The sequence below is a fragment of the Rana temporaria genome, chromosome 12, assembly GCF_905171775.1.
Source record: "Rana temporaria chromosome 12, aRanTem1.1, whole genome shotgun sequence".
Lineage (NCBI taxonomy): Eukaryota > Metazoa > Chordata > Amphibia > Anura > Ranidae > Rana > Rana temporaria.
This window is the reverse complement of record NC_053500.1, coordinates 124,347,264-124,358,361: the sequence shown is the minus strand read 5'-3', so window position 1 is coordinate 124,358,361 and position 11,098 is coordinate 124,347,264. Positions and strand designations below refer to the sequence as shown.

The window sequence follows — 11,098 nt, the reverse complement described above, 5'->3', positions numbered from 1 at the left end:
TAGTTTATCTTAATTGGAAGCCAGCGTTGGTCAACTACCCCTAGATGGGAATTGATTTAAAGTGTATCTATAGTTATTTTTTTATTTTATTTATTATTATTGTTGATATTATTGATATCATTGTTGTTGTTGTTGTTAATAGTATTATTATTGTTGTTGATATTATTATGAATGTTATTGTTATTTTATATTTGACATCCCCAGCCATGCGGTGATCAGTATAATGATGATTAATATTATTTGACATTTCCGGCCATGCAGTGATCAGAATAATAATGATTATTATTTTTTTATATTTGCAGCCATTGATCAGTATAGTAATGATTATTATTTTTTGACATTTGCAGTAATGCAGTGATCAGAATAATAATGATTATTTGTTATTTGCAGCCATGCAGTGATTATATATTGACAGCCATTGATCAGTAAAGTAATGATTATTATTTTTTTATATTTGCAGCCATTGATCAGTATAGTAATGATTATTATTTTTTGACATTTGCAGTCATGCAGTGATCAGTATAATGATGATTAATATTATTTGACATTTGTGGCCATGCAGTGATCAGAATAATAATGATTATTTGTTATTTGCAGTCATGCAGTGATCAGTATAATGATGATTATTATTTTTTTTTATATTTGCAGCCATTGATCAGTAAAGTAATGATTATTATTTGTTTTATATTTGCAGCCATTGATCAGTATAGTAATGATTATTATTTTTTTTATATTTGCAGCCATTGGTCAGTATAATAATGATTATTATTATTTTTATATTTGCAGCCATTGATCAGTATAGTAATGTTTATTATTTTTTGACATTTGCAGCCATGCAGTGATCAGTATAATAATGATTATTTTTTTTATTTTTTTTGCAGCCATTGATCAGTATAGTAATGACTGTTATTTTTTTTTATATTTGCAGCCATTGATCAGTGTATAGTAATGATTATTATTTTTTGACATTTGCAGTGATCAGTGTTGTGTGTTAATAGATGATTTTATTTGACATTTGCGGCCATGCAGTGATCAGAATAATAATGATTATTTGTTATTTGCAGTCATGCAGTGATCAGTACAATAATGATTATTATTATTTTTATATTTGCAGCCATTGATCAGTATAGTAATGATTATTATTATTTTTTTATATTTTTAGCTATTAATCAGTATAGTAATGATTATTATTTTTTTTATATTTGCAGCCATTGATCAGTGTATAGTAATGATTATTATTTTTTGACATTTGCAGCCATGCAGTGATCAGTGTTGTGTGTTAATAGATGATATTATTTGACATTAGTGACAGCCATGCAGTGCCTAGTGCAGACTGCAGGTGATGATGATGATGATGAAGGCTCGTTAGTGAGGCGGGAATCCTGTCCTATCCCAATGCTCAGACAGGCAGTTAGGGGGTCTTGGCAGACCTTTTTCCTTCACAATGGTCACCCAGGACACTCACAACCCCCCCATCCCCCCACCCCAAACGATTGCAGCAAAGTTAATTAAATAAGAAAAGAAGTTTCATTCGCAAGACAACAAGTGACAGAAACCCGACTCTCTGTCTTCTCACCCCCCACACCCACCCAACAAAAAATAAGCAGCAGCCAATCAGGGGGTCTCTATTCAAACCGTGCCCCTCCCTTGTCAAAGGAGACAGGAGAGGAGGGGGGTGTATATCTGTCAGGAGGATTTTGGCAGCAATCATAACCTGCCAGACTTCAGAGATCGAAGACACCTCCGCACACACACAGCCGACATCATGAGCAAGAAATCAGGGAAAGATGGGAAAGGTAAGAGGAGAGGCGCTCACTTTTTTGGGGGGGATTTATCCTGGGATGGGAGAACACTCTCCTTCTTTTTTTTAGTTTCTTATCATTTTTTTTATTACTTTTCTGCGATGTGATGGGGATTTGGTGCGGTTGCATGCGTCTGCTATGGAGGGGAAGGCTGGGCGTTATTTGCGTTGCATGTGAGGCTGGAGTTTGAAGTGACAGCTGGAGAGGAGGAGATGAGAGAGGAGGGAAGGAGCACACAAGTTCCTGCTTCTCTTTGAAACAAAGAAACAATCTTGTTTCGTGAGAGCAACTTTTATTTTTTGGTCTTTTATGCCCAGCACCGATCAGCCCTATGTTGCTGATTGCAGTTAGTTTATGATCGGTGAGTATAGGGGGGGGGATCGGTAAGTGTAGGGGGGTCGGTGAGTATGGGGGGGTCGGCGTGTGCACGCCATGTGCGGACAGCTCTTTGTTTCCTCTCTCTCCAACTTTGCGCTCACGTGTTCCTCTGTGTGACCCGGACTGCCCCCGCCGACCCGTGCATGGGGGGGCTCTGATCGCTCTATAGAGGGGTGACGTGTGTGTGTGTGATCGGATGTGCTGGGCACAAAGTTTGCGCTGTGATTGTCAACTGTCATTGTCCTATGTGTGTGTTGGCGGGTTAGGAGGAGGTGATGACGTCACGTTTAAAGGGCTGTGAGGTTACTAGAGTTTGATGTATGGTGTGTGTGTGCACTATGGAGCAGGTAGACGGCTGAGCCCTCCTGTGTGCACATGTCTGGGATGTCCTGTGCACGTACACAGCCCCCCACCATCCATTTTGGAGGAGGAGATGAAAGGGGGGGGGGGGGAGGATATCCATTTGCTCTGATGGGAAGAACCTTGCTCTGTTCAGCTTGTTTTTGGAGGGAGAAGTTGTTTCTTGGCATTTGAACAGAGGGATGGGGGGGAATCTGACCTATTGTGTGATAGGCAAGGGGCTTAGATTAATAACATTCAGGATTTATATAGCGCCAACAGTTTGCGCAGCACTTAACAACAAAATAAGATTAATTGCATTTTTTGTTAGCAAAATATTCACCATTTTGTTTGCGTTGTGACTTTATTAGTCTAGTTTTGTTACATTTTTGTCTTGCAAAAATTTGTTGGAATATTTTTATTTTCCCTGGTCACAACAACTTTTGGCTTTATTTATTTATTTATATATATATATATATATATATATATATATATATATATATATATATATATATATATATATTAAAAAAAAAAAGAGAAAAAAGTTGCTGTGTACAGGGCAAAGAAAAGGTTCAAAATGTTTTCTATGCCCTGTACGCAGCAATTCTTTTTACAAAAGCCAATCATGTTACCCTCTATTTTGGTGCTGTTTGTTTGTGTTTGTTTTTTTTTTTGTTTGTTTTTTTATTGGCACCACCACAAAAATAGATGGTAGATAAACTACCACTACCATCTATTTTTGTGGTGGTGCCAATTAAAAAAAAAAAAGACAAAAAAAAACACTGCACCAAAATAGAGGGTATCATGATTGGCTTTTGTAAAAAAAAAATTGCTGCGTACAGGGTAAAGAAAAGGTTTTGAACCTTTTCTTTGCCCTGTACGCAGCAACTTTTTTTTTTCTTAAATAAAAAAATAAATAAATAAATAAAAAAAATATATATTTATATATATTTTATTTATTTTTTTATTTAAGAAAAAAAAAAAGTTGCTGCGTACAAGGCAAAGAAAGGGTTTTGAACCTTTTCTTTGCCCTGTACGCAGCAACTTGTTATGTTTTTTTTTTTTTCCCTTAAATAAAAAAATATAAATAAATAAATATCTATATCTCAACGAGCAGGGCCCTCGGATCCCTCCTGTATTGATTTGTATTGTGACTGTACTGTCTTCCCTGATGTAAAGCACTGCGCAAACTGTTGGCGCTATATAAATCCTGTGTGTGTGTATATGTATGTGTGTGTGTATATATATATATATATATATATATATATATATATATATATATATATATATATATATATATATAATGTGTGTGTGTGTGTGTGTGTGTGTGTGTATATATATATATATATATATATATATATATATATATATATATATATATATATATATATATATTGGGTGTCAACTCAGAATTTGGGGATTCCCATCCTCCCTCTAACAGGTTGATCTCCCTAACTGGCGCACTGAGTATAAAAAAAAAAAAAAAAAAAAAAAAAACCTGAGGGTGACAACACTGTCTTTTTGTCAGCCATTTTGTGCTCCTGTGTTGTCACTTCAACTTATAAGATCCAATGGGAAGAGGCCATTTCAAAATGCATGACATGGGCCGCTGTTGTTTTCATCGTTTGCTGCCACCTTGTGTCCAGAGATGGCTACTTGCCATTTCTCAGGATGGGTTTTCCTGGTGGTGACAACAGTGGGCCATGTCTGTTTTGGATTTGGCTTACAATGGAGACTGGCACACACAAGCACCCTTGGGAGACAAAGATTGGTACCCTTGGGAAATGCTTGACCAAGGACCTTGAAGGCAGAATAAAAAAAAAATGCAAAACAAACATAAAGCTGCAGAGTTAAAAGTATTAAAAATGTACATTTAATGTTCCCAGTCTTATTTGTGTTTAGTACCATGGCGATCTTGTTTGTAAAACACTCTGTTATACTAAAGAAAAGCCAACTGTAGGTTTGTCTTGTAACTGGAGTCTCAACTTTTGGAGAGGAGATATGCAGATGTGAAATGTAAATTTTCACTGATTAGCAAAACAAAAGGTGTATAGACCCCCCACCCAGGGAATACAATTACTATGCAGAGCAGGCTGACCCTTTTTAAATGTAAGAGAATGTAGATGAGGCCAGGGGCTATTCATGAAGGTTTCAAAATGCTGCCTCTTCTTTGTGAAAGCAATTGGTCTACTACAGTAAGTTTATACTGTAAAATGCATTGCAAATTCAACAACCTCATCCAAAACCACTTGTATCCATATTTCACTTCATGGGAATCTCTAAGCATAGCTTGCTCTTCACCAGATTCCCTGGGCTCATTCCTAGCCATAGAACCCTGGAAATTGCATGAAAAGCAGACTAACAGTCGTACACATGTGAGGGGAAACAAGATGGGACCTCTTCCTCTGGTCAAGAAGGTCTAAATGGCCTTATCCCATGGTGTAAAGCAGGGGTCTCCAAACTGCGGCCCTGGGGCCGGATGTGGCCCTTTGCAGCCCTTGGCTTGCCTTAATGCGGCCCTTGGGGGAACTATTCCATCCAATTTAAATGGGGCATAATTCTTGTTGACACCAATGGGGCACTATTCCTCCAAGTGACACCATCAATTCTTTCCATCAACACCAACAATGGGGCACTCATCCTTCCACTGTCACCAATGGTATTATTTACTCCCAATGGCCCTAGTCTGGCCCCCCTAAAGTCCCGTGAACTGGCCCTTTGTTTAGAAAGTTTGGAGACCCCTGGTGTAAAGGAAAGGTCAACTTTTTTTATTTTATTTTTCTCTCTCGATGAGCTTTATTTTATGGTCTTCAACATCTTTGCTTAAAATTGGTCTATACTTTATTTTTATGTGAAATGCCATCCTTCTGTTTTAACTTTGTTTTTACTTAATGACTGACATGTTTCTAATTTTTTTAAGGGATGAAAAAGAAGGCGACTGAGCCCCACACACCCCCTTCCCCCTCCACCTCCACGGAAAGTGATCCTGGGGAGGGTTGCAGCAGTGACATGAATGGCCCTGAACCTAAAAAATGCCGTAGAGGAAACCTTCCCCAAGAAGCTGTTGAAGTCCTGCGTGAATGGCTCTTTGAGCATCGCCACAATGCCTATCCATCAGAGGCCGAGAAGGCCGCGCTGTCCGAAATGACTCAACTCACCGTACTGCAGGTATGTCACCCGACGGCAAGCTTTACAAAGCAAGCCAGAGAAATTGTTGAAGGGATCTGACTTGGCTATTTAAAAAAAAAAATAAATAATTAAAGTTAGTAGGGGGATTATTTTTTATTTCCCCCTCATTCATTGAGATTATATATATATATATATATATTTATTTATTTATTTATTTATTTGAGGGGGGGGGGGTTTAGAAGGAACAAATAGGTACCCAGCTATTCTGCTCAGACGACTTGAGTCAATTGCAGCACCACCTGCTGGTGAAATCTGGCATTGCTGTCCTGTAGTCAAACTTGATATGTTAACAAAAAATCTAGAGAAAATTATATATATATATATATATATATATATATATATATATATATATTATAATATTTTTTTTTTTCTATAGTCATGCTTTACTACTAAGCCCTTGATTCTTTCATGTTGGCCACCAAATGTCATTGGTGACTGTAATGCCATTAGGAAGAAGCAAAGGACTGCAGAAGTTGGCCCTAAAGCATGACCATTCGTTTTTACTGCTGTGATCTCTTATAATTGTAGGTTTCTAAGCAATTTTTTATTTATTTTTTTCCTTCTCATTTACAGATTTGCAATTGGTTCATTAACGCTCGCAGAAGAGCTCTACCTGACATGCTCCGCAAAGACGGGAAAGATCCCGCTCAGTACACAATCTCTCGCAAGGGATCGAGAAACCAAGAGCCGCTTTCATGTGCTCAACAACAGCGAATGGCTACAGATCCTCAGCAAATGCCTCCACATCTTCACCTTCAGCAACAACAAATGCCTACAAATGTTCCACAAATGCCTGTAGAGATCTCTCAGCTTACATCAGTTGACAACGCTACACTGCCAAGCCTGTTTATGGTTCCTTCTGGCTTTGTTCCCTTGATCTATCCTTTCGGGCAAGCCTTCAATGCAGTCGCCACGGTCCGTCCTGACATCATCATGCAACAAGTGGCTCCAGCTATAAAAGCTGAGGAAGCCGGCACTTCAGCAGAGCTGCCCAACAATCCTAGTTGCCCTTCCCCTGAGGAACATGCAGATACCCCTCTACCTGCCTTTCCTCCGTCCTTTGTTGAGGGTGCTAGAATTAGCCCCTTGCAGATCTTGGCTCACGTGGCTACACTGTATAAAACCGAAATGACTGCCAAGGAGGAGGATATTCGCGAAGCTGCCCGCAGTGCCCTGCATGCCCTTCAAAATTTCAACCTTAATGATGAGTCCGATTCCTAACCATCTACGATGTTTTTTTTTTCTTTCCATTAGTCCAATGACTTCAAATGCTTCCAAGAATTTATTTTGTCTGCCTTTAGGACTTCACATTGAGAAGCTAGAATTAAATTGGATCCTACCCATGCTTGGTTTTGCAAAGAACGCACAAACCCTCAGCTTTTGCTGGGGGCTCTTTGCAAACGGGTCAAAACACATGCAAATGGGTATTTGTTTTTATATAGCGACTTCGGTACGTTTTTTGCTGTTTACGTTTAATTCAGTGTTCGGCCCCCAACTGCTTAGTGTAGTTGAATTGGATATGGGGCGGTACGGCACCTTGAGACACTATGGGTGGGGTGGCCATATTCATTGAACCTTTTCCGCACAGTGTTCTAAAAATATGCTGCTACCCCCCCTCGCACTTTATCGGTCAAACTGACCAAAGCTTAGTCAGCAATGTTAAAGAATCACTACAGCCGGGGTTTTGGAGTAGGCGACTCGACTCGCACATGATACTTCTCGAACCTGCTCCAACTTTCTTGGCCTCTTTTTACATTGCTGCTTGGTTGTTTATTATAGAAGTGTTTGGGGAGGAGGGGCAACTCTTTTTTTTGTTCTTAACACTGTGTTTACTTTATATTTTTAATTTTTTTCAATTATTATTTTTTTGGAATGGCTAGTTTGAAGCTTCCTTATGGAAGTACAATATGCTGCTCAAACTAAATAGATTTATACTTGCAATGTATGCTCATAAAAAAAAAAAAAAAAAAAAGTTTGGGTGCTGAGGCATCACTTTGGCACCAGCCAGGATGTCAAATAAGCCGATTTAATGGCGTGCCAAGTGGCCTTTTTTCCAAGATGCCCACACCTGCCTTATTAAAGTGAATTTCCAGTCATAACTTTAGTTCTGGATTGTAGGGGCAACTTGGAACCTGACAGGTTTCTTGTGCTTTCTAGGGCTCCATTAGACTTCGCTCTGCTTCCTGTCACCAGTTAAAGTAGACCGGAATTGAGGACAAATTTACAACATGGAAGGCTAGAACTCCTGCCAGATTTTTATTGCTGCCCTTGTTGCAGATATTCCTCACTTCCTGTCTGATAGAAACAACATCTTGGGAGGCCACTTCTCTGATGCAGCCTAAAGTAGCAGAAACCCAACAGGGGGCTCTAATCTTTTCGCAAGATACACAGGGGGCGTAAATGCCTAATGCATTACCCGTAGCAATGTTGGCAAGCTGATATGTTTTAGGGGATGCCTCCCCCTTCTCATAGCTGAGGCAGGGCATGTGTCCTGTAGACATTGCCACGCTGGTTGACCAGTGGATTGTATCATGCCTATCACTCTTTAAAGAAAAAAAAAAAAAATTCCTTTTGGTTTGATCAATAAATCTCGGGTAATGCACTGTTTGCGCCCAAAGTACCCCTTTTTTTTTTTTTTTTTTTTTTTTTTTTTTTTCAGCTATACATTGCAACTATAACCCATATTTACTAAATTGGTTTGCACAGCTTTGCATTATGAGCTGTGACAGGTCCACTTTAAGAATTGTGAAACTGTGAATATATGTTTCGGTCACAGTGTATTAATTATTGCATTAGTGTGCCAGGTTTTTTTGTTTCTTACTTTTTGCTGTTCATCTCAATGCAATCGGCAGCAGATATATTAAGGAAACTACAGTATTAATTTTAAATGCATTTCTACCTGCCTTGGCCTCTTGCATTTATAAAGTTCTACTTTAAAGAGCTTAGTCTTAAGTGATGCTGAGAACATGTTGCTAGAACTTTTAGTTTCACTTAAATAAAAATAAATAAAAAAAAACCACACTAGATGGCACAATATTTACATGCACCTCAGTTCTGTAATGTAGTCTTTTTTTTATTTTTTTATCCTGACCTCATCGGTATGTATTTTTGAGTAGAAATTGTTCGTGAGCTTAAGGACTTTTCTATGTTTGCAAATGCCTTTTTATTTGTATAACGGGTAATGAGTTTTTTAAAAAAAAATGTCTTTCAAGCTGTTTGCTGCAGTGTTGCAGTACTTTGTGTATCTATATATTTGATAGAGAAGAGATGTATTTTCTCAGTGCAATTTCCCACCCCCCCTTTTTTATCCCCCCCCCCATACCATATGGAAAAGAGAAATACTCCTTACCTCGCATGAATGGGCCTTTAAGTGAGTTGTCCTTTGTGGTGTTTTTTTTTTTTTTTTTTTTTTTTTTTTTCTTTGATGTATATTTTGAAAGTTTCAATCATATTTGAAACTGCTTGGGCTCTGAAAAATTTCAAGCCACTGCACCAAATGGACAGCCAAATATAAGGTAAAGGACTCGCTGGAATTTTATTAAAAAAGTAAATAAAAATAAAAAAAAATTCAGATAAGTTTAAGTGGGTGTTTTGTTTTTTGTTTTTTTTTATGATACAAAGGTGCCATACTAATTTTAGAGATGGCCTAAAGCAAAACTTTACTTTTTAAATTGTAACATTAGGATATTTTGTGAATCTTAGTGCTTAAAGAAGAAATATTTTAAAGGTTAAAGCAGATGTGCCATGGGGAAAAAAATATTAAAAGCCAGCAGCTACAAATACTGCAGCTGCTGACTTTTAATATTAGGACACTTACCTGTCCTGGAGTCCAGCGCCGATCGCAGCAGAGGACGAGCGATCGCTCGTCTCTCTGCTGCTCCCCCCCCGCCATCCACGCTGAGGGAACCAGGAAGTGAAGCGCTGCGGCTTCACTGCCCGGTTCCCTACGGCGCATGCGCGCCTGCCGATTGGCTCCCGCTGTGTGCTGGGAGCCGAGTGTTCCCAGCACACAACGGGGGGGGGGGGGGGGGTGACGGAATGCCCGTCTTTTGCCCGTGAATGTCGGGCCGGAAGTATCTGCACCCCCCCTCCCCCCTGAAAGGTGTCAAATGTGACACCGGAGGGGGGAGGGTTCCGATCAGCGGGACTCCACTTTAGGATGGAGAACCGCTTTAAAGACAAAAACTTGCCCAAATAACATTGCAAGATTTAGGCCCTGCGGCTGGGGCTAGTTGGCTGTAATTTTATGATTGTTTGGGAGGATGCAGCTTCAATGCAATGCTGCCTCTGCAGTGAGAACCGAGCGATCAAACTCTGCTGATTGCTCAGTTCTTTCCACAGAGCTGAGAGTGCTGACTGTTAGTCAGCGGCTCTCTGTTCTACCCTGCGGCGCTAGCTGGACTGTGGAGAGCTGGCTCAGGCTCTCGGCAGATTGTTGAGCTGCTGAGCCAGCTGCCAGTCAAGGCTTCTGGGTGGATCCCAATCATATGGTTGGGATCTTTTCAGAGCCTGGACCGGCTGAGTTATGTCAGTGGGCTTTAGCGGATGTGCCAGTAAAAAAAAAAAAATATTAAAAGCCAGCAGCTACAAATGCTGCAGCTGCTGACTTTTTTAATATTAAGACACTTGCCTGTCCTGGAGTCCAGCGCCGTCCGCAGCAGAGGACGAGCGATCGCTCGTCTCTCTGCTGCTCCCCCCGCCATCCTCGGTGAGGGAACCAGGAAGTGAAGCGCTCCGGCTTCACTACCCGGTTCCCTACGGCGCGAGTCGCGCTGCGCCCGCCGATTGGCTCACACGCTGTGTGCTGGGAGCCGAGTGTTCCTAGCACACAACGGGGGACAGACGGGAAGTCTGGAAAAACCCGTCTTTTGCCCGAGACGTGTGGGTGCAAATACCTGTCTTTAGACAGGTATCTGCACCCCCCTCCCCCCTGAAAGGTGTCAAATGTGACACCGGAGGGGGGGCGGCTTCCGATCAGTACGAGTTCCACTTTAGGGTGGAGCTCCGCTTTAAATGGGTCACAGGAGTGTAGAACCAACTGTGATCCCCAGCAGGAGTATAGCCGAAATGGCTTTGGCTATACTTCTCCTTAACTTGCAGAGCCTTAGGAAGTGCTCTGCAGTTCCACATAGGATGTCCCTATGCTGAACTCTAGACTATTAATGTGTGTGTGAAATATTTACCTGCCAAATTTCTATATCTGTATTCGTCTTGTAATCCTTCTTTATGCAATCTACGTGTGAACCATTTCCAAGCCAAAAATTGGTGTTTTCTCTTCACAAATGTGATCCATGCATCCTTCTAAATGGGGTAGCTAGGACCATGACCTTAAGTGCCATTAATCAGCTTGGTCAAAGCCTGATTGGAGAGTGAAAAGTGACATCACATTG

The 11,098-nt window shown here is 40.3% G+C and overlaps 1 protein-coding gene across 1 annotated transcript; it reads left to right on the top strand.

The window, feature by feature from the left end:
- The first annotated feature begins 1,617 nt into the window (after positions 1-1,617).
- On the top strand, positions 1,618-7,680 carry TGIF2 (TGFB induced factor homeobox 2). The gene is made up of 3 exons (XM_040330519.1): positions 1,618-1,796; positions 5,440-5,687; positions 6,282-7,680. Exons 1-3 carry the CDS (start codon positions 1,766-1,768, stop codon positions 6,927-6,929), a joined length of 927 nt encoding a protein of 308 aa, XP_040186453.1. The 5' UTR covers positions 1,618-1,765; the 3' UTR covers positions 6,930-7,680.
- Positions 7,681-11,098: the final 3,418 nt, after the last annotated feature.

Excerpts from the sequence above, each read along its gene's own strand:
- TGIF2 (XM_040330519.1), top strand. The coding sequence starts at position 1,766 with ATGAGCAAGAAATCAGGGAAAGATGGGAAAG. Across the intron at positions 1,797-5,439 it reads ATCAGGGAAAGATGGGAAAG|GGATGAAAAAGAAGGCGACT; the intron begins GTAAGAGGAGAG and ends AATTTTTTTAAG. Across the intron at positions 5,688-6,281 it reads CTCAACTCACCGTACTGCAG|ATTTGCAATTGGTTCATTAA; the intron begins GTATGTCACCCG and ends TCTCATTTACAG.